Raw genomic sequence first — 21,792 nt, 5'->3', positions numbered from 1 at the left:
CTTGGGTCACTCAGGTGTTTTTGAACTGCAACTCCCAGAACCCCCAGCCAACACCGCTAGTGGTGAATGCTTCTGGGAGTTGTAGTCCAAAAACACCCGAGTAACCTAAGGTTAAGACCTACTGGACTAGAGCACCAAGGTGCAGCCACTCTTCAACCCCAATTTTAATCTCCATGTTAAAAGGACCCTGAAACCTGGTTTTTAACAGTCGGTTTGAGGGCGAAGAACCTGCCATGAGGATATGTGTATTCCTGTGAAACCCCTCCAATTTGTCCTGCTCAAACAATCAGAGCTATTGGCTGAATGGAAGGCACAGAGAGCATCCCACAAAACAAGTCTTAACGGGGAAGCCTGCCATTAATTTGTGCAGCTTCTTGTGTAATGTTTCCATGTGACAAGAAGCAGATGGAATTTCAGATTGTAAACATCTTTTACTGTTTTTATCATCAGGTTCACACAGATGCCATATTGCAGCACACAAAATTAAATAGCACTTAGGTTACATTATGTGAAATTAAATTATTTATGATTCCTCTTCATTAAACAGCGATGAAATGCATGCACTTACTGCCATCGTAGTTGAGTGTTGCAAATTTAGCCTGTTTCTCAGCACAGCCAGCACTGTTACAGACCCGCATCTGCAGCTCATACCAGGTAGCCTCCTGAAGATCATACACTATATATGATTTAGTCAGAGAAGTTCGCTGAGCTGTTGTCCACACTGTGGTTCCAAATGGCCTATATTCCAGTGTAAATGATGTGATCGGACAACCACCGTCATTCCACCCAATAAGGTTCAATCGTACCCGTGTGGTGTTAATACTTGCAAAGAGTTCTTGTTCTTTTGAAAACTGTGGTTCTACAAGAAAATATATAGGCAAGTACTGTATTTAGACAGTTGCAATAAATAGATAATAAAACACAGTGGTTTCCCAATGTCTTGCAGAATGAGATCACTTTACGTGGATGATGTCATAATGGCCCAAATTCTGTTGGGAAGTTACACAAAAGGTGTAATTGTTAGTGGTGAATTGCCATAAGTTAACATATTACTTATATACATCCTATGAATATAGTGAGAGTTATTCCCAAGTCGAGCATTCAATATAGGAAGTCCTGCCTACTTTTGGAAACTTCTGTGCTAGTCTTGCATTAAATTTTCATGGAATTTGATTTTCGGCGTTAAAAAATCAAAACCATTTTGGAGGCATTTGGCTCTGTTGAAAATCAAGTCATATGTCACAAAAATAGCTCTTTCTGCCAAACAATGAATTCCCAACTCTTTTAGCAACTGGAAACATACTGTTGTGGTCACTGAGACTTTAAAAGAGGTGAAATAAGTTGGAAATACACCTTCCTGCTATACTGTTTGCTTCGGAAGTAGCTTGTGCATGTCAAGAACTCAAAAGACTTGAAGGCTCAGTTTGGCAGTGTTTCAGTTCTTAGAAGTAGAGACTTGTACACATCCTTTCCAGATTATATTACTCATACAGATTTTATGGACAAAATGAACTACAAATAATCAACAACATTCAGTGTACTTCACACACACTCAATCAATGTAACAATCCTCAACAGCATTATCCTCAATTGCATATGGTAAGTTAGGGACTGGTGAGCAGCAGGTGAGGCCACAACACCATATCATGTAACCTGTTTTCATATACTAACATTGTGGAGCAACTTGTGTATAAAAATTGGAAATCAAGTCTTTTCTGTGGAAGATTTACAATTGGGGGATAAAGCTTTTTCTGTGGAATGTTTGCTATGAGAAGGTAGTTTTTACTTTGGACTAACTGATTAATGAGGATGAGTGTCTGTCATTCTAGGATGAGGGCTATGTAACTTTGGTGGAATGCCAATATTTGTAACTGTAGTGATTTTTTTGTTAACACGTATATGCCATTAATTACTGCCCTATTTTCCGGAGATAAACCAGAAAACAGCACAAATGTATGCTTACTGTGACTAAAAACATATTACAATACTGGAAATATATCTTTCAACCGCCTGTCATACAGTGAATTAAGGACATTTCAACTCTATTATATGAATGCATAACATATAGATGACAACTTTGTATGGATATATTTTTAGATATTTGGAAGCCTTTTACAGAAGCTTATATATACTGTAGATTTCATTATTATTATCATTGTACTTCTGTTTCTATTGTATGTCCTTTCCAGTTGCTTTGTTTGTGTGTTTTGTTCTCTCTTTTTTGTTTTTCGCATAATAAAATGTCTTTTTTTTAAAATTAAGCCATGTCACAAAGGTGACATTTGAACTGAGGATTTCCTGGTTACCATTCATATGTTTGACCACCACACAAAATTAGTCCCTCTGAAGAGCTACCAACTTTGACATAGATAGCATATAGGCATCTATCCATATTAACAGCTGTATCATGCAACATTCACTTGTTTTAGAATCAAGATAGGCTTCAAGTACCTTTCCCAAGTGTTTTGGCCTCTATAATCTCACTGATGCGTCCTGGTCCCACTCCGTTCTGGGCAGTCAGCGTAAACTTATACCAGGTCCCACACTTCAAGGTCTCCAGGCGGTAGGAACGTTCACTGGGACTAATAGGAAAACTGCCCCACTGTTCACTGTTGTCCTCTGAGTATTGAAGTATGTAGCCTACCACGCACAGAAAGACATAATCATTATGGGCTACTATTTGACAAGATATATGAATCAATGAGTGCTTCAACATTACAGATGAGTAGTATAAGCTTTGAATCTCTTCTGTGTTCTGGGGAGGTATTCTTGACTTCTTTGCACCCAGAGGTCATAGTCCTTAAGTGCTCCCAGAATCTGTTGAAAAGGGAAAGCCGGCTTCCAAGAGATCAGGACAGACTCTGTGTGGTTAGCTAGGAATGCTTCTTTGGCTCAGAGTAGCATTACTCCACTGGATTGCACAGAGCAGGATAAAAATATTGCATCAAGGCAGCCACACAAATCAGAGAGACTATGTAAGTATACCAGTTCTGATATGGTTTCAGAGATGTTCTTTGAAGTAGTGTTTAGTAGAGTTCTTGAAAGAGAGCCAGTCAGTTTGCTTATTTATGCAAGACCTCTCTTATTAGTTTTAACTCCAAATTTAGAATTCGCCCTATGTACATTGAGTCTGTTTCACATGAGCAAAGGTTGTGCTATGCTGAGTCTGGTTTAAATCAATTGGACTTACTTGTGATTTCAATGAAACTAAAGCATGACTAAATTTATCTGTGTACATATACAAATACAATGGTTGCAACTATTTCTGAATTTCTGTTGCCCCACCAGTTGCCTAGTAATGAATTACAGAACAATGCTTCTTTGTGCAGATCAGGGATGGTAGTAATTTGGGATTGTGACATATTGGATATTACTTACTGTCCAACATGCTACACTCACTACTGATTAGCATATTCAACTCATTAAAAAAAAAGCCATGTCCCAAGTACTCATTGGCTAGGATCTAACTTACGTAAGTCACTGTGGCAAACTGCACCCAGGAATACACTCAGGACATGTGAATGAGCAACAATTTGCCATCATCAGTTATCTCATTTCACTCATGCAAGTGTAAATCACCAGTGAGTTTTGGCCACTATCAGATAGTTGGCTAACGCAACATAATTATGTGCCATCGAGACAATTCTATCTTTGGTGACTCTTTTCAGGGTTTTCCAGGTAAAGAGTACTCAGAAGAGGTTCATCATTCCCTTCTTTTGAGGGTAGTTTGGGACTGTGCAGCTTGCCCAAGGCTACATAGGCTGGCTCTACTTGTAGGAGGCACAGTGGGGGAATCAAACTCTCAACTTCTAGTTCTGCAGCTAGATACCTAAACCACTGGGGGACACCTCTTCTTTATCTCACCAAAAATTAACTTGATCTGCTATCAGTTTCCAGACCACAATATGTGAATCCCTTCTTTGCAATAGACACGGGCTTTGAAGTGGAGCTCTACTCTATTACCTCGAATAGAGCTGCCTCCGTTGTCTCCAGGTATCCACGAAAGAGTGATTGAGGAAGATGTGGTTTTGGATACAGTAAGTCTCGGCTGGTCAGGTGGAACTACAGAAGACATAGTTAAAAATAGAAATGAAAATTAAATTATTACATGTGACTTCCTTAAAGACATTTATTAAGAAATTATGTGAGGTTGAAGAAAAAGCAAATCATATCTGTCAACGTGCTTCATTTGACATCTTTAGTCAAGACTTAGCAGACAAGTTACGCTTTTCTTATGTGCCTAAATACTATATAATTTTATCTGGCATTTCTTAACCTTAATTTTGCCCTTGACTTTCTCATGTCTGAAATTCCAGCAGAATTATCTTCAAAGCAGATGGCAAAACACTTCTTTTTCAATTTTGTGTCACTATGGTGATAAAACACTGGCATACCACATCAGTGCAGCAACACTGATGTCAATTAAACCATCAAAAAGTTCAATAGAAACCTGCTTCCCTGAGGTTTCTTCCTGGTCTGGTAATGCCCTCAGGAGCAACAGAAACCAAGTCTCCTTTGTATATACAGTACTCTGTAGCCACCATTCAGATATCTGAAGGCTGCTATCATGCATACACCATCCAGTCAGCAATCCTGTGTGTTCCAATTTCCTAGTATTTCCCAGTATCATAATCACATCTTGCAGACTTCGGATTTTAGTCTCTAGCATATTTTAACAGACATAAGAAGAATTACTGAAATAATAATTAATGGATGAAATTCTATTTGTGTAAGTGCCATGACATAAAGCTGATGATGCTAGAGCATTTTTAAAAATTAAACATTTCCTCCTTAAGTCCCCTGACCCTCATAGATCTTTAGTAATGCCCTTCATCACTGAGAACCAATGGGGAATTTGGGATGAGATGAAATCCTTAATTACGGGAAAACAGTGCAGCCAATAAAGTTATTCTGCTGATGGCAATTTTTGGAAGCTAATCACTTTCCATTCCCATTCCTTGACCCCCACAGGTTCTTGACAATCAAAGGAACTGATCCATAGAGGCTTTGAGACAGCTGAGGGAAATGTTTAATTTCCTAAAAATTGCCCTGCCTGATGACATCACCAGCCTTATGCCACAGGATTTAAAACAAATAGGATTTCAGCCAATTCACTTTAAATGTTAAGTATCTGCAATGAAATAAAGTTTATATTGCTTACCTTGAACCTGCAAATTCAAAATAATTTCATCTGATCCCCAGTTGTTAGTGGCCACACATCTGTAATATCCGGAATCCTCTGCTTTCACAGTACGGATGACAAAGCTGCCATTACTAAAGATGCTTCTTCGCCCATCAATCGTCACTAGACTGGGTGTCCCGTTACTACCTCACAGGAAACAAAATTCATACATTAACGAGGTTACAACCAACATTACTCTGGACTGGGGTTACTTTCAAAAGCATGGAGGGAAATGCTAGGTAAGAATTTTGCCAGATTTGAGAGGCTGAAGGATTCATTAATGAATGAATGGGATCTTGTAGACCTTTGGATGTTGTCAAGCTCTAACTCCCATCTGCCCAGGCCAGCACAGCCAATGGTGGGTGATGATGGGAGTCCAACAACTCCTTGAGGGCCACAAGTTTCCCACCCAGCAGTAGAGAAGATGAGGGAAAAAGAGAGAACCACCATCAATCCACCAAGCAGTGGAGGTTGGTTTGTCCTGCCAATGTAAGAATATCCATGATTCATCACATTGAAGGTCCATGCTGGGTGGAGCTGTTATGTGTGTACTGTAACTGCTGCAATGTATGTTTAGCAGCAAATGAGCAAATGGGAAACTTAAGCTTATTCAGTAGCCAACTTCAGCAAGTGAGAGTGGGTGCTGCCTTGCCATGAGGGCAAGGGGAGAGAAGAGGGGAGGGAAAGAGACTAAAATAGGAAACTTAAAGGAATAAAATATTATGTTAACCTAATCTTCACATTCACTACAGGCATGCTATTTGCAGCAGGGCTTCTGTGTATATGTGTTAAGGAGCGTCAGATACAGGACAGTACTGTGATCTATATAATTATATTTTAATACATTTGGGAAGTCCCTAAACATTGAAGAAGAATGATCTGAAAGGTAAAGCTGATGTGAAGAAAACAATGGATCACACAGATCTTCTCTAACAGTTACTGCTTTACAAATTTTGCAGAGGTAAAATGGCCCAGTCCTACAGAACAGTTGTGATATGTGGTCTCCTACAGCTAAAGCATTAGAAAGCAACTGGTGGTTAGGTTTGAGTGAATCAGGGGAATCAAAAAAATATGGGACTGGTTTCTGTATGCTACTATTAATAGGACAGACTCTAATTATACAATCGTATAAAATTTGTAAATGCAAAAACTGCATGACAAGAACCTGTCAGGTTATAGAACGCTGTCAAAAGCAGGTGGAGGTGTAAAGAAATCAGAAGTCAAGAAGATTCTGTGTGTCTTTCTATAAAGCCTGTGGCTGAGAGCAACTGAGATACCCAATTTCTACATGACAACACCCCTCCCCCATGAAAGAACTAACAAAAACAAAAACAAGGGTTCTGACTCAGGCTACTGGTGATCTAAAGATGGAAAAACCAGGAAAAATAAATCCCCAAGGAAATGGAGAATGGGGAAACTGGCCTGTTAAGCAAAGCAAAGCGTGCTGCTTATATACTGCCCCATAGTGCTTCAAGCACTCTCTTGGCAGTTTACAAGTTAATTAAGCAGGCTACACATTGCCCCCCCCACCCCGAGCGAGCTGGGTACTCATTTTACCGACCTCAGAAGGATAGAAGGCTGAGTCAACCTTGAGCCAGCTACCTGGGATTGAACCCCAGGTCATGAGCACAGTTTCGGCTGCAGTACAGCGGTTTAACCACTGTGCCACGAGGCCTACTGACGGCTTATAATCAATGTATGAGGGAAAAGGAATGAACATTTCATAATGGCTGTTAAAGAAAATGGACACCCTTTTCCTTTAACACTCTCCAGAACTGCATGCCTCCTGCACTTTCTATCCACATCATAGTGTTCTGAAATGCCCAATTTGCTGATGATGATAGAGTTCTGTTACTACATAAAACAATAGAGGAAGGCTGGGAGTGAAAAAGGAAAGTTACTTATCCTTTATCCTTTCCCCAGTCCTGAAACCTCATGTCAAACCCCCACCTGATTCCCCAAAATCTGGACAGCATTTACAAGAGTCCTGACTCCAGCTGCTGGAGATCTGAAGAGCAGCATCTACTTCTGTAATGGTGACAGCTGACAATAATGTGCCACAGAGGGTCCCAACAGGTGTCATAGTTACATCAATCACAATCCTTCCTTGTGATACACACACAGTTGCTGGTTACCTTTCTTTCATCCATTTGACTGTAGGAACCGGATCCCCAACTGCCTTGCAAGGGAGGACAATATCCTTCATCCAGGGAGTTGTTACAGTGCCACTGAATGTCAGAATTCTTGCAGGAGCTGCGGAATAAAAGCCAGAGAACTGGTTATAATGAAGATTCCACACACGCTTCAACTGAGGAAAACCAGAAAGGCTGCCTTAAACATTTCAAACAAAAATGAAGGTTCTTCTGGCTATGTTTATACGAGACTAATTAATTTCAACTCACATTACCAGGCTGTTGAATGAAACACAACCAATATCATTTTAATATCTGTAGAAAAAGGTGTTCAAAAATAAATATACAAATATATTCTAATCACAAATTCCTCTCTACTGGAAGGTCTCTCTGAAAGTGTCATGTAGAGTAGGAGCCCCGTATCTATGGGGAATTGGTTCTATGATTTATTGTAGATACCTGAAACTGCAGATATAGGAACCCTCTATATATGTTACAGAAATATAACATACAAGGAGCTGGGACCAAGGCCACAAGGGGATGCCTTTGCACATTGTATAAAGGGCTGCAGGTAAAATGCCTGAAAGTGAAACCATAGATACTGTTCCTGGAGATCTGGGGATCCTACTGTGTACTTACGCTGCTAAGTTAACTTAGGATCTGCATTCAGATCCACTTTTAACCCTCCAGTAATTTTTAGAGATGAAAAAAAGTGCTGTGCTACACTATACCACACTTAATATAACTTCATGGGAGAGGATATCCAGTGTGGTGTACTGGACAGAGTGATGGACTAAGACTCTGGAGATCAGAGTTTGAATCCTTGCTCAGTCATGGAAACTCACTGGAAACTTTACTCTTTAAATGTCTCGCTCACCTTCAAAGCCCTATTAGGGTCACTATAAGTCAGTTCTGACTTAACGGCACATAACAACAACAACAACAACAATGGGATGGGAGGTGCAATTGTGATACCACAGATGGACATGTGTGATATCCAGACTTTTTGCAGTTGCCCACCTCCATATTATAGAAACACAGGTCTATGTTTCTTGTTCTGCACATCTATTCTATTTACTACTAAGGATTTCCCTTCTCCACTTCTGACAAATCTCCGTAAACATAACACCTTCTTTTTGGTGTCTTCTGACAGTTTGCAAAAACTCCCAAGTTCAACAGCAGCAATCTGATTTGTTTCTCAGATCACTGCTTCCCATACTTTGTCAGAGAATGGGCCAATGGGGGGAAAATGTCAGGACTTTCTTTTCTTTAGTGATGGGGAAAAAAACTCCTAAGGTAAGACAGATTTTGACAGTTAAGTCAGCCTACAGTTCAGTTTCTCTAATGATATGTGATCATTAAATTAAAATAATGCAGAATTGCGAACTGTCAAGAACTTTAGATGAGATTGAATAAAGAAATGACATCTGACAAAAGATGCAGCAACATTTTGATAAACTGGTAGTGGAGCTAAGGCAGCTGTGAGAGGAAACTAGATGCTTCATGCCTCTCACTTGAGTTCCAGGAGCAGAGTAATGAATATGGATGGGTGAGAATTCTATTCCAGATCATCTTCTAATATCAGGATTTACCAACATTTGAATATGGAGAAAGTGAGACTTTTCAATTTCGATCTTAAATAAGTGCACTGGATAATTTTCGCTAGGTGAATGCATGACTCTGTAAGCAACTGATATTTGAAACAATTCCACCCACTTTGATTAGGAGAATTAGCTTCCAAATTGGGGGATGTAGTCATTTATTTAATTTATGGGACCCAAAGGAGCAGGATGAGGTTTGGATTGCCTGCCTGCAACACAATGTTGACAAAAATTACTCTAATGTGCTTCTGATTGCAGCAGAGCTACCCACAGGATCACACAAGTATGTCTGTGTTGCACACAATATACCTTGTTGCATTAAAAAAACCACCTTGCAAAAAGCACTTGCTGCTTTCTATTAAAAGAAGCCAAAATCAGTTGTCAACAGTCTAGTTTGGATGCCACTAGATGTGATATTGTTAAAGTAATATGTTTACAGTAATATCAACCTTGTGGAAACACTGTACACAAGAACAATTTGTACTCAGGCAATGAAGGTTAAAACTACAGAACAGCACTGGGATCCTGTTATTTTTAAAAGCATTCCTCTGTTCTACCACATGTAGTCTGGTGTAAGGAAAAAAGATAATTTATAATTTAAAGGATAAGGTCAGAAGCCTTAACTTATTTTAAGCTATTCATTTTAAAAGTCACTTTAGTTCCTAGATTCTTCTTTTCTTTGAAACAGGGGTTTCTGCAACATGAATTACCCTTCATATTCCCAGAGAACTTTCAAGAGTTTCACAGCACTGCTTTCACATCACTTGCAATTATTGCGCTGCCAAATTCTACAAAATTGTCCTGTAGATAATTCCCAAAGTTTTGAATGTAACTTTGTTCCCTTTTATCCCTATTATATTAAAAATGTTAATTTTGTTACATACAGCACTGATGTTACCTGTCTGTCATGGGTTTGGAGGGAAAGTTCCATCCTATGGGGAGTGGAAGGCGGGACATCAGGAGGAGGGGCTGTACTGTATATATATGTGGAGCGTGTGTGGTGAAGTGGAGGAGACACTGTGAGACACTGGGAGGTGACGAAGCAGCAGCTGGGAAGAAGAAGCTGTTGTGGGAGTCTGTGTGTCAGACAGGGTACTTCTGTGTGTCAGAGTACCAACCTGATAGGTTCAGGTGTCTGTTGGTTAGCCAGAACTGATAGGTTCAGGGTCTGTGCTTTAAGTTAAGGGTTCTGTGTGAACCAAACTGTATGCATGTATGAGTGAGAGTAAGCCACGTTACTTTATCCTATTCACCTGATTGTTTATTTTTCCCTGTGTGTATTTAAAATAAACCTTATTCTTTTTATTGTTTAAAAATCCATCCCTGGTCTGTGTGACTTCTTACAGGGAATGGTTGGTGGCAGCTTAGTGTAACTGTGTGACATATCCCAGTAGGTCTGGGTTTGTCACATTGATTGGTGTCCAGCGTGTGGGATACGACTGGTCCAGTTGTCCAGTGGTCCAGCAAAGCCTTGGCAAGTGTGCCCAGAGCAAGGGGGGTCTAGTCAGGGACAGTCTGAGGCGCGTGGGTAATCTTCTAGGTGTACCTCACGGGGAGGTGCGCTAGTAGAAGAACGTGCCAACTGGGGAGACTTAGATTAAGGTGCTCTGAGGCAGCCTAGTTTTGGCGGGAAAAAGCTGAGGCAAAACTGCGTAGTAACAGTGATCTAGCTTGCCAGCTGAGAGGCCCAGCAGAGGGGGGTAGGCTCTGACTCGATACTGTTGCAAGTAGTGCTGAAGAACAGCAGCAATCTCTAGGGAGAGCTGGTTCTGAGGCAAGAAGGAAAAAAGTGGTCGTTTTATTCTGAGGCTTGACTTTTTAAAGTAGCCTGTTCTGAGGGGGGATTATGCCCTTGACTCGAAGCCAGATGGCCGAAATGAGTGAAGTGAAAGACCCCCAGATTGACCAAGGTTCTGAGGATGAATTTGGCTCAGTGCAGGGTGACAGCACAGGAGAGCAGAACCCAGAACTTAGAAAATTGCTCATAGCCCAACAGCATGAACTGAGGATGAGGCAATTTGAAATGGAGGAAAGGGAAAGAGAAGGAAGGGAAAGAGAGAAACAGCGGCAATTTGAAATAGAGAGAATGGAGAGAGAAGAAAGAATGGAGAGAGAGAAAATGGCGTTTGAATTAAGAAAACTGGAACTGATGAACCAGAACAATAATAACAATAGGGATTCTGAGGGAGGCCAATTGTCTAAAGCTGACCTGAAGAAATTCCCTGTGTACCACAAGGGAGATTGTCCCGAGGTGTTCTTTTCCTTAGTGGAAAGAGCGTTTGTGGACTTCTCAGTGAGGGAAACTGAGAAGATGACCATCATGCGGTCTTTAATCAGTGGTAGCCTGGCTGAGGTTTATGCCGAGATGCCTGAGGAACTGATGAAAGATTTTGCAGAGTTTAAAAAACTGGTGTTTGCCAGACATGGGATAAATGCAGAGCAGCTGCGACAAAGATTCAGGTCCCTCACCAAGAAACCAGAACAGACTTTTACCCAAGTGGGGGCCCAATTGGTGAGGCTGCTTGAGAAATGGCTATCTCAGGAGGGAACAGAGACCTATGAGCAGCTTAAAGATTTGATAGCACTGGAACAGTTCTATTCAGTCCTGCATGGGGAATTGAAATTCCAGGTGAGGGAAAGGAAACCGAAATCTGTGGCAGCAGCCGCAGAGATCGCAGATTTTATTTCGCAAATAAGAAAGCCCTTGGGTGAGGAGAAATCTGTAGGTAAACCCAAAGAAACCTACAGCAAGTACTCTCAGGGACCAGGGAAAAGCCAGCAAGGGGGAGGGGCCCATGGTGAAGGGAAGCCCTCAGACATGAAACCAAGACCTCAGATTTTGGAGGGAAAACCAAAACAAGATGAGAGAGAATCAAAATACACCAGAAAATGTTATTTCTGTCAGGGAAAGGGCCATCTAATCTCAGAGTGTGAGAAATTAAAGCAGCTAAAAGGAATTGTGCCTCAGGATTCTAGTGGAACCAAGCCAAAAGCTGTGTTCTGTGTCCAGAGAGAGCAAGGCTCATTGTCACTGAGGGAGCCTGTTGCCATGGCTGCTCAGTCTGGAACGGCTGCATCTGCTGATCAGGCTGAGGAAGGTGGTCCTCTTGTAGAAGTCAGGCGCTGCCTGTTGGTGAGAACAGATTCTCAGTTGTTTGAGACAGCAGGGGTGGACGTAGGAATACTTGACCGTCAGTATCGGGGGCTGCGGGACACTTGTTCCCAGGTGACCCTGTGCCATCCAGATATTATTCCTAGGGAATATATAATCCCGAATGAGAGCATAAAGGTAGCAGGGATTGAGGGGCAGATAATCTCACTGCCAGTCGCAGAGGTACCTGTCAACTTTCAAGGCTGGAGGGGAGTTTGGCGGCTAGCGATTTCATCGACTCTGCCAGCAGCCGTGCTCGTGGGAAATGACCTGGCTGAACATGTGAAACGGGTGCTAGTGATTACACGCTCACAAGCCACCACAGGGACAGTTCAGGGGGGTAATGATGAGCCAGAGACGGAAGCAGAGGGGAGTTCAGAAGCTGTGGTGGAAACCTTAACCACAGACAGCAGATTTGGACAGGAGCAAAAGGCAGACGCCACTCTCCAAAAGTGTTTTGAACAGGTGACTGACGCCCAGCTAACACCTGAAACCCCAGTGAGATTTCTGGAGAAAAAGGGGATTTTATATAGAGAGACCCTGAGAAATATCTCAAAAGGGGGAGAAGGGATCAGAAGTCAGCTAGTGGTGCCTGAAAAGTATCGCCCCATGATCTTACAAAGGGGTCACTCTGACATGTTTGCTGCGCACTTAGGAGTGAACAAAACACAGCAGAGAATCACACAGAATTTCTACTGGCCTGACATAGGGAAGCAGATCAGGGAGTTCTGTAAACAATGTGATGTGTGTCAAAGGCAGGGGAATAACCGCGACAGGACCAAAGCAAAGTTGTGCCCTTTGCCTGTGATTGACACTCCGTTCAAATGCATAGGGGTGGATATTGTGGGACCTTTGCCCAAGGCCACAAAGAGGGGGAACAGGTTCATTCTAACAATTGTGGACCATGCCACAAGGTATCCTGAAGCCATACCCTTGACTAACATTGAAACTAACACAGTGGCCGATGCTTTGGTGGGGTATATGTCCAGGATGGGATTTGCCTCAGAGATAATCACAGATTTGGGCGCATCGTTCACATCAAAGCTCATGAAACGCTTATGGCAGATCTGTGGAATTAAGCACAAGGAAACCACTGCTTATCATCCTGAAAGCAATGGGTTAACTGAGAAGTTCAATGGGACTCTAATGCGCATGATTAGGGCTTACTTGGCAGAGAATCCAAACAATTGGGACCAGAAGCTGCAATCCCTTTTGTTTGCTTATCGATCAGTGCCACAAGCCAGTACCGGGTTCAGTCCATTTGAACTTTTATTTGGGAGAAGGGTGAAGGGGCCCCTTGATTTGATCAAACAAAATTGGGAGCAGATCACCCAGGATGACCCACAAGACGTTGTGACATACATAGACACCTTGATGAATGACCTAAGGAGAAATCTAGAGCTGGCAGCAGAAAACCTGCAAGCTCAGAAGGTCAGACAGAAAACATGGTATGACCACAAAGCTAGAGAGAGGCACTTTGACCCAGGGGAGGAAGTGCTTTGGCTTAGGCCCTGCAGAGAGAACAAGCTGCAGCTCAAATGGGCAGGACCATATAGGGTCATTTCCAAGATGTCAGACCTGAACTACCTAATAGAGCAGGAGGAGACCCAGGCAAGGAGGGTTGTTCATGTGAATGCCCTAAAACCCTACTACAGAGGGGAACAGAGGGTTTTATTCGCGATAAAAGCAGCTGAGAGCGAGGAAGCTGAGTTACCCTTCTGGGAGGGTAGAGGGGAAGTAAAATACAACCCAGAGGAGGTAAAGATCAGTCCTGCACTCACCCAAGACCAGCAGCAAGAACTAAAAATGCTGCTTAGTAAATATCAACAGGTGTTTTCCAACAAGCCGGGGATAGTGAAGGGAGTGATGCATCGGATCCACACAGGGGATGCACCCCCGCAGGCAGTATCCCCATACCGAGTAACGGGACCCTATAGGGACAAGGTGCGGAAGGAGCTGGACGAGATGCTGAGGGAGAACATAATCGTCCCCTCTTCTAGTCCTTGGTCCTCTCCGATAGTCCTTGTGGACAAGCCTGATGGGAGCATTAGGTTTTGTGTTGATTACAGGAAATTAAACCGTGTAACCACTCCTGATGCCTACCCAATGCCCAGGCTAGACAACCTGATTGAAACCATAGGGGGTTGTCGGTTCATCTCATCATTGGACCTGGTAAAGGGATATTGGCAATTAAGAATTGATCCCAGGGATCAAGAAAAGACTGCCTTTTGCAGCCCTTTTGGTCTCTATGAGTTTCGAGTCCTGAGCTTTGGTCTCAGAAATGCACCAGCCACATTCCAAAGGCTGATGGACCAGACCTTGGCAGGGCTCAGTGACTTTACAGTGGCCTACATTGACGACATAGGGATCTTCAGTAATACCTGGGAAGATCACCTGATACACCTGGAGTTAGTGCTGCAGAGGTTAAGTGCAGCAGGGCTCACAGTAAAGGCCAGCAAGTGTCAGCTGGGTAGCCCAGAAATAAAATACTTGGGTCACATGGTAGGGGGAGGAATGATAAAACCCCTGGAGGCCAAAATAGAAGCAGTTCGTGATTGGCCCAGACCCAACACCAAGAAAAAGGTCAAATCATTTCTTGGGTTGGTGGGCTACTACAGAAAGTTCATCCCGAGGTTTAGCGAGATTGCGGCTCCGCTGACCGATCTGACGAGGAAGAAGACTGATGACAGCATCCCGTGGACCAGCGACTGTGAGGCGGCGTTCCAGAGGTTGAAGGAGGCGTTAATCAACTATCCTGTCCTGCGTGCTCCAGACTTCGACCGGGAGTTCATCATCTACACCGATGCGTCTAACAGCGGCGTAGGAGCAGTTCTGTGCCAGGAGGATGAGAATGGTGACCAACATCCAGTGTCCTACCTGAGTAGGAAACTTCAAAAAGGTGAGAGACATTTGGCAACCGTGGAGAAGGAGTGTTTGGCCATAGTCTACGCGATCCAGAAGGCCAAGCCTTACATCTGGGGAAGACATTTTATTCTGTGTACTGACCATTCACCATTGCAATGGTTAAAGACGATGAAAACCCACAATAGCAAACTTATGAGGTGGGCTTTAAACCTACAGGACTATGACTTTGAAGTGAAGGTGGTCAGAGGGTCAGTGAACTGTGTTGCTGACGCCTTATCAAGAAGACCTGAAGATTGAAGACGGCGAAAGAACATGGACTATGTGTATATAATGATAACAAAAAGTTAAATGTACCTGGTTTTGAATTTGGTTTGTATGAATAAAGGTAAATTAATGTAATGTATATGGTAAATGTTTAAATGCCTATTTGCTATGGTTTAACTTAGAATGTAAGTATAAGTAAGTATAATGTGGTATGTATAACTGTTGTTGTATGTTTTATACAGGTTGTTTTTTGGTGAAAAGCACCTTAGCTTTCCCCCTACAAAACAACTTATAAAGAGGGGAGGTGTTACATACAGCACTGATGTTACCTGTCTGTCATGGGTTTGGAGGGAAAGTTCCATCCTATGGGGAGTGGAAGGCGGGACATCAGGAGGAGGGGCTGTACTGTATATATATGTGGAGCGTGTGTGGTGAAGTGGAGGAGACACTGTGAGACACTGGGAGGTGACGAAGCAGCAGCTGGGAAGAAGAAGCTGTTGTGGGAGTCTGTGTGTCAGACAGGGTACTTCTGTGTGTCAGAGTACCAACCTGATAGGTTCAGGTGTCTGTTGGTTAGCCAGAACTGATAGGTTCAGGGTCTGTGCTTTAAGTTAAGGGTTCTGTGTGAACCAAACTGTATGCATGTATGAGTGAGAGTAAGCCACGTTACTTTATCCTATTCACCTGATTGTTTATTTTTCCCTGTGTGTATTTAAAATAAACCTTATTCTTTTTATTGTTTAAAAATCCATCCCTGGTCTGTGTGACTTCTTACAGGGAATGGTTGGTGGCAGCTTAGTGTAACTGTGTGACATATCCCAGTAGGTCTGGGTTTGTCACATGAATTACCCTTCATATTCCCAGAGAACTTTCAAGAGTTTCACAGCACTGCTTTCACATCACTTGCAATTATTGCGCTGCCAAATTCTACAAAATTGTCCTGTAGATAATTCCCAAAGTTTTGAATGTAACTTTGTTCCCTTTTATCCCTATTATATTAAAAATGTTAATTTTGTTGCACTTGGGGTGATCGTGAACTTGTCTCGCTCAGTGGCTGGAGGTACTAAGTTTAGTCACCTATGAGGACTGCTGGGTAGACTTGAGAAGTCATTCTCTTTTGACCTAACAGTGACTGGTCACAAAAGCAAAAACCCCTCCCCAGTGTCTTAGGTCCCAGTGGAATGGACTGCCTTGTCATAAGGCTGTCTATTGAGAATTCTCCAATCTCTGTAAGAATTGCAATGTCCACTATGAGAATGAGACAAGTTCTTTTTTGGTCACTGCAAAACAAACATCTTTCTTTTACATATATTCCTATGCACATGCACGAGCACACAGTGAGTACAAAAGGAGAGATGTATCAAAAGACACAAAGAATCTATGCAATACAATCAGGTTTGCTAGTTTTTATAAGAAAGCAACACTTAATGGTATTTTTTCAATAATGCAAGTATTTTCAGAAATGCTCCAAAATTCAGTCTTGCAAATGATCAAACCAGCTTTGATACTATCTCCTCTTCTCCTCTTCCTCACCAAATTTTTGCTGTCTTGTGGTGAGGAGACAAAATGTCATGCTTTTTGGAGGTGTCATGAAAAGTAGAAACCAATTGGAATTTATATTCGTACTCCCGGGTGGGTTCTGAGGTTCAGATGCTCCTGATGGTTAACAGGCAATTGCAGTTAATTTTTTTAAAAAAACATACACTTACTAAAGAAGCCCACAGCTATGAATCTGGAGCAAAAACAAATGTGGAGTAATTTGCATGACAGGAGGCATAAAAATAGATCCTTCATCTTTTAAGATTCAGAGCTGAAAGCTGTCAGGTTGACTTCGCAAGTACCAATTCTAACACAATTGGTAATGTAGTTATAATTTTTCTAATGGCGCAAAAAACATGATAATGCCACAAAAAGCCATTTTGGTTCCAGAAGGCTGCACTGCATGCACTGAGCATGCTACAGCCAAACACTTTAAAACTCTCCCTTCCACAGATCCTGCTCCAGTGGTAGAACAGATCTGACTGTCAAATGCAAGAAGGGCTGGGCTGAGTTTCAGCAAGGCTTAATGCATGCTGTTGTTATAGGTTTTCAATTTGTTTAAAACCTATGGTGCCCCTATCAAAGTTAGGGTTGCTGCCTCCTCCACTACCAACCTTCCACCCATCAGACCTTTTTCCGATCTGTGGGACAGAACAAACTTGAAGGGGAAAAAGAAATCCAAATACAAATTTCCATGGCCAATAGGGATTGTGATTCTCTTTATACATTATTAAGCAGCGTGCTAAATTTGAAATAGAAAGCCACTCAGGATCAAACTGCCAGTTAAGGCATATTTCAGTCATGTATGCAAAATAGAAGCAAGTACAATAAGGAAGAAGAGACTACAAAGAACCATCCCAGATCCTCCTAGACTAATTAGACAAAGATAATTTGGCATCAAATCTAACCAGAATGTTTACACTAAGACAGCTTTTATCCTTTCCAAGTAACATCTAAAATTAAATTGCACAAAGTGCTCCTTGAAAAGCTCCATGAAGTTGCTGCATGACTGCACTGAACTGTTAAAAAAACAGCACAGGAATGGGAAAATAATTATTCTTTGCACTATAGGATCGCCATGAAATCATGCTGCTCACAGCTTCTTCGAGAGAAACCTCAGCTTCTCAAGGCTATTGTTCCAATATTAACTGTGTGCTGTCAAGTCAATTCTGATTTATGACAATCCTTTTCAGGGTTTTCCAGGTAGAGAATATTCAGAAGTGGTTCACGATTCCCTTCTTTTGGAGGGACTGTGCAGCTTGCTCGAGGCCACTCAGGCGGGCTCTTCTCAGATGCAGTGGGGAGCTAAACCCCCAACCTCTGGCTTTGTAGCCAGATACCTAACTCACAGCGCTATCTAGGGAGCTATTGTTCTAATAAGAAATAAATTAAAAATGTCACTCGTGCTCACAAAAATAATTTCTGCTAATCAAATGAAGCCTGGCTAATGAAATTTTATTACGTCCTTCACAGATTTCCATAAGGCACCAGAGCCACACAATATGTGATAATTCCAGAGTGCTTTCAATAGAAATCTGTTTATTTCCCTGGTGAGATGAGCTTTTTCAGGGTTGTAGCTCTGTACATCTACAGTAGATCACTAGAAGTTTATCTTTTCTTTGAAAGGGTGACACCTGAAGCTCTTCTTTTGCCACACTACATTTCTACCACCTGGGTTATTTATCAATTTAATTTTTTCCCCCCCTATCAGAGACCTTTCAGCCGCTTGTCGCCAGGGCTCAGTTCATCGCATAATGCCACAGAATTGCTGGACCTGGACAGCAACCCAGAGGACTAAACTGTTCCACTTTCAACACTGAAAAGTTTTATAGAAGTTTATAGACGGCCATGCAGGTAGCTACGGGGCACAGAGCTTTTTCCAAGCACTGACTGTGCCTCCTAATCATTACATTTCTGATCCTTTGACCCACTGCTTTGGAAGAAAGATGAAGTGCTGCCTGGTGTAGAAGAACTGGAGAAAATCTGAAGAGTGCCACACAATTTCTAATTATATCATTAGTGTTAAGCCTGCTTCTCTGGGTCACAACCCAGCATGATCTCCAAATCATTTGTTCTGACCTGCAAATAGACAACCAGATCACCTTCCCATCTCTTCCAGTCCTTAAGTTGCATACCGTTGTTTTGACCCATGGTATATACCTTTAGCTAATGGTTCCACAGTAATAATTTCACTGCTGTTGCCCCTTCCTGCTGCTGTCACAGCCACCACCCAGACACTGTACTGTCGGTTTCGACTCAGATTGGGGATTCTGTAGGAAAATGAGTCAGGAGAAGCTTCAAACTCGCTGATTACCTGTGGCAGGAGAGACAAATATTCCCGAACTAAAGTAAACAATATACATATAGAGAGAAAAAGGAAGAGGAGAAGGAGGGGAGAGAATGTGTAACCATTAAGTGCAATCATTTCAGACAGACTGGAGATGATAATTATGCTAATAGAACTTAAATATGCCCATGAGTTATAGCCAGCTGGTTCAAAGCATTTAGTTTTACCTTATGCCTGCAAAGAGTAAACATACCTAAGGTGGTTGTTGTTGTTTAACCTAACTGATGTTTTTGGTGAGCATGCTGCACTGGTGGATTTGTTCATTTTTTGACTAGACACTTTATTTCACCCTGCTTAGAGACTAAACAAGGAGGCAGAACAAAGGATGGTATGATGGACCTCCCTTAACAGACATTTGCTTGCTTGTTGGCAGGGATTCAGACTACCTGTGGGATGGGCAGATCCATGTGTTTGCATCTGCCAAAATCACTTAAAAAGGGATGAAGGTTCAAACATGCCACGAGAGAAACAAAATAAAGAAATCTGTCAAAAAAATAAAATCCCTCAAGGTGAGAAAGAGCTCTTCTGTGCCCCAGGGTCTTGCTGCTTTCCGAGGCCCTCTTTTCTCTGCTTTCTGTGTATGGGCCACATGAGAAATCTAGTCTTTTTCCAACTTCACACCCACTCTTGACGTCTCAGACAACTGCCCATAGTTCTGACTTCAAAACCTGATCCTGATACGTATACAATCTCCAGTCTAACAGTGATTCAGCTAATGATTTGGCTATTTGTCAACATTCTGCTGACAAAAACTGGACTGAGCTTTTGATATTTTGCTTATACATTTTCCTCTAATTTTGTTTCTAATATTTTCACCCTGTCGTTTTAGCTGAATGGGTGAAGGGCGAGTCAGGCAATCAGATGGGGCTTCTGCGCGCTTAAATGCTCTGCATGGCACAAGAAGGAAAGAATTTCAATCCTTGTATGGTTCAAAACATGCAAAACAACCAAAAAACCCGAACAAAATGCAGTTAGTACTTCTGAATGTGCAAGTCTGATTTAATATGAAAGACAACAATAGCAAGTTTCTTTCCCAAAGTTCATTGTGCCTGATGCATTTTAACAACGTGTCTCAAATGAAAAGCCCCCACCTCCAGCAGTCTTCATGTAAACTGAGTACAAGACTGGAGGTCATCAAATGCGAGCACAAGCATTTATTAGGAAAAAAAAACTTTTATAAGTTATCATTTCAAAGTAAATGGATGAGACAGCAAACGAAAACACTGGGATATTGTTACACCATTTGCTATGTAAACATCTAGCGTAGCACTAAACTACAGTCCATTCTTGAGCATCTGACGACAAATCTGTAACTATACAGTATTTCTCCATATTTGTTATTAAAGCAAACACTTCTACAAATTAAATGGTACTGCATTCTTTCCAGATACTAAAAAAAAATGTAAAAGAAAAAAAAGCTGCTAAATGAAGCAAGACTTATAACTCTCTATCTTGCACTGGATTTGGAATGTTTACATTTCATGGCTTTCCACTGTAGAAAATATGACTGCCTCATGAAGCCTGGAAAGTTTAAAATAATAATAATAATAATAATAATTTAGAGACACCAGCCTATGACAGAACACAATGCTTGCCTTACTTTCCCTCATGAATATGCAGCAATGTTTCAAAGGGAGGTATGTTTGGTTTATCTAAACACAAGCTAACTGAGATTATCTACATGTGGTGGTAGGAAGATTTTGAAATACTACTGTATAAATCGTAACTAGATTGAAGAAAATTCAGCACGGAAGAAAAACAAATGAATGCCTTTCTTCTATCACTCTGCTGTCATTGTGGGGATATGTGACCCACTTAACAAGTTCTGGAGCGCATCAGAAACAGAAACCGCTGTAGTGAATCTGGTTTTATTTGTAGGCTTTCTCAGTTTAGTGTCAGAGCAGTCTCTAGTGGTGTGCTGCTATAATTACATTTTTCTTGATTTTAGCAATGAAAAAGGATTCTGGAGGGAGATCTAGGAAGCCGATTAGCCAGCTGTTTGGAGTGCTGCAGGGATGGGCGGGAATTCTCTTAAAGCAGGTAATCAGATAATATCTTTACTAGCCAGTCAGCCCTAGGAATGTTCTTATCCACACCTTTCTGGCCCCTGTCCAGTGGGCTTCTACTTTTCTGGTGTGAGTACGATTGCTCTGATTTGGATCAGTTCCAGGGTGTGTGATCACTGCAACCAATCCAAAGCAAGTCTTCCTCTTTCAGTTTACCAATATCATGAAGTGGCTTAATAAGCAAATCACTTCAGGATATTGGGAAATTAATCACTTCACCTGTTCAACAAAGGCCATGGGAAGTGGGAAAAGAATTTTTTTTTTGATTGCATGCAGACTGCTGCTGATACATTATATCAGTTATCTAAAACATATTTTCTTTGTCTTTTCTCGGTTGGGAAACCAGCCGCAGTTGAATCCATGGTGGTGACTGACTGCAGGCAGTTTCTTGAACAGTTCTTTCAGAGAAGGCAAAGAAAAAAATGTTTAATTTTTAAATAACTGATTCAGTACATCAGCAATAGACAATATACAGTCAAAAACATTTTTCCTCTTCTCCTGCCATCTGCCAACCAGGGGAAGTGATTAATCTGCCAATATCCTGAAGTGGCTTGCTTATTAAGTCATTTCACAATATTGCCAGGAGCCATTTCTAATTAAACCCAACCATTCCCAAGTAGCCAACAATATTGCACTCCCTACTGC

General features: G+C 41.7%; 1 protein-coding gene across 4 annotated transcripts in view; it reads right to left on the bottom strand.

The window, feature by feature from the left end:
• The window catches only part of DSCAM (DS cell adhesion molecule), a 427,910-nt gene that overhangs the window by 42,946 nt on the left and 363,172 nt on the right, over nucleotides 1-21,792 (bottom strand). For 2 of the 4 annotated variants that reach the window (XR_013543612.1, XR_013543613.1), the window contains exons 21-26: nucleotides 18,895-19,048; nucleotides 7,318-7,435; nucleotides 5,162-5,329; nucleotides 3,964-4,062; nucleotides 2,452-2,640; nucleotides 569-859 (exon numbers count right to left, since the gene is read on the bottom strand). Coding sequence is in view for 2 of the 4 variants with exons in the window: in XM_072994153.2 (XP_072850254.1) it covers nucleotides 569-859; nucleotides 2,452-2,640; nucleotides 3,964-4,062; nucleotides 5,162-5,325; nucleotides 7,318-7,435; nucleotides 18,895-19,048 (1,015 nt within the window). In the remaining 2 variants the exon portion in view is untranslated. The remainder of the gene's footprint in view (nucleotides 1-568; nucleotides 860-2,451; nucleotides 2,641-3,963; nucleotides 4,063-5,161; nucleotides 5,330-7,317; nucleotides 7,436-18,894; nucleotides 19,049-21,792) is intronic. The other 2 variants (XM_072994153.2, XM_072994152.2) reach the window with 1 other exon arrangement.

The sequence above is a fragment of the Pogona vitticeps genome, chromosome 3 (genome assembly GCF_051106095.1).
Source record: "Pogona vitticeps strain Pit_001003342236 chromosome 3, PviZW2.1, whole genome shotgun sequence".
In the NCBI taxonomy this organism is placed as follows: Eukaryota; Metazoa; Chordata; class Lepidosauria; order Squamata; family Agamidae; genus Pogona; species Pogona vitticeps.
This window is presented reverse-complemented; position numbering and strand designations above follow the sequence as displayed.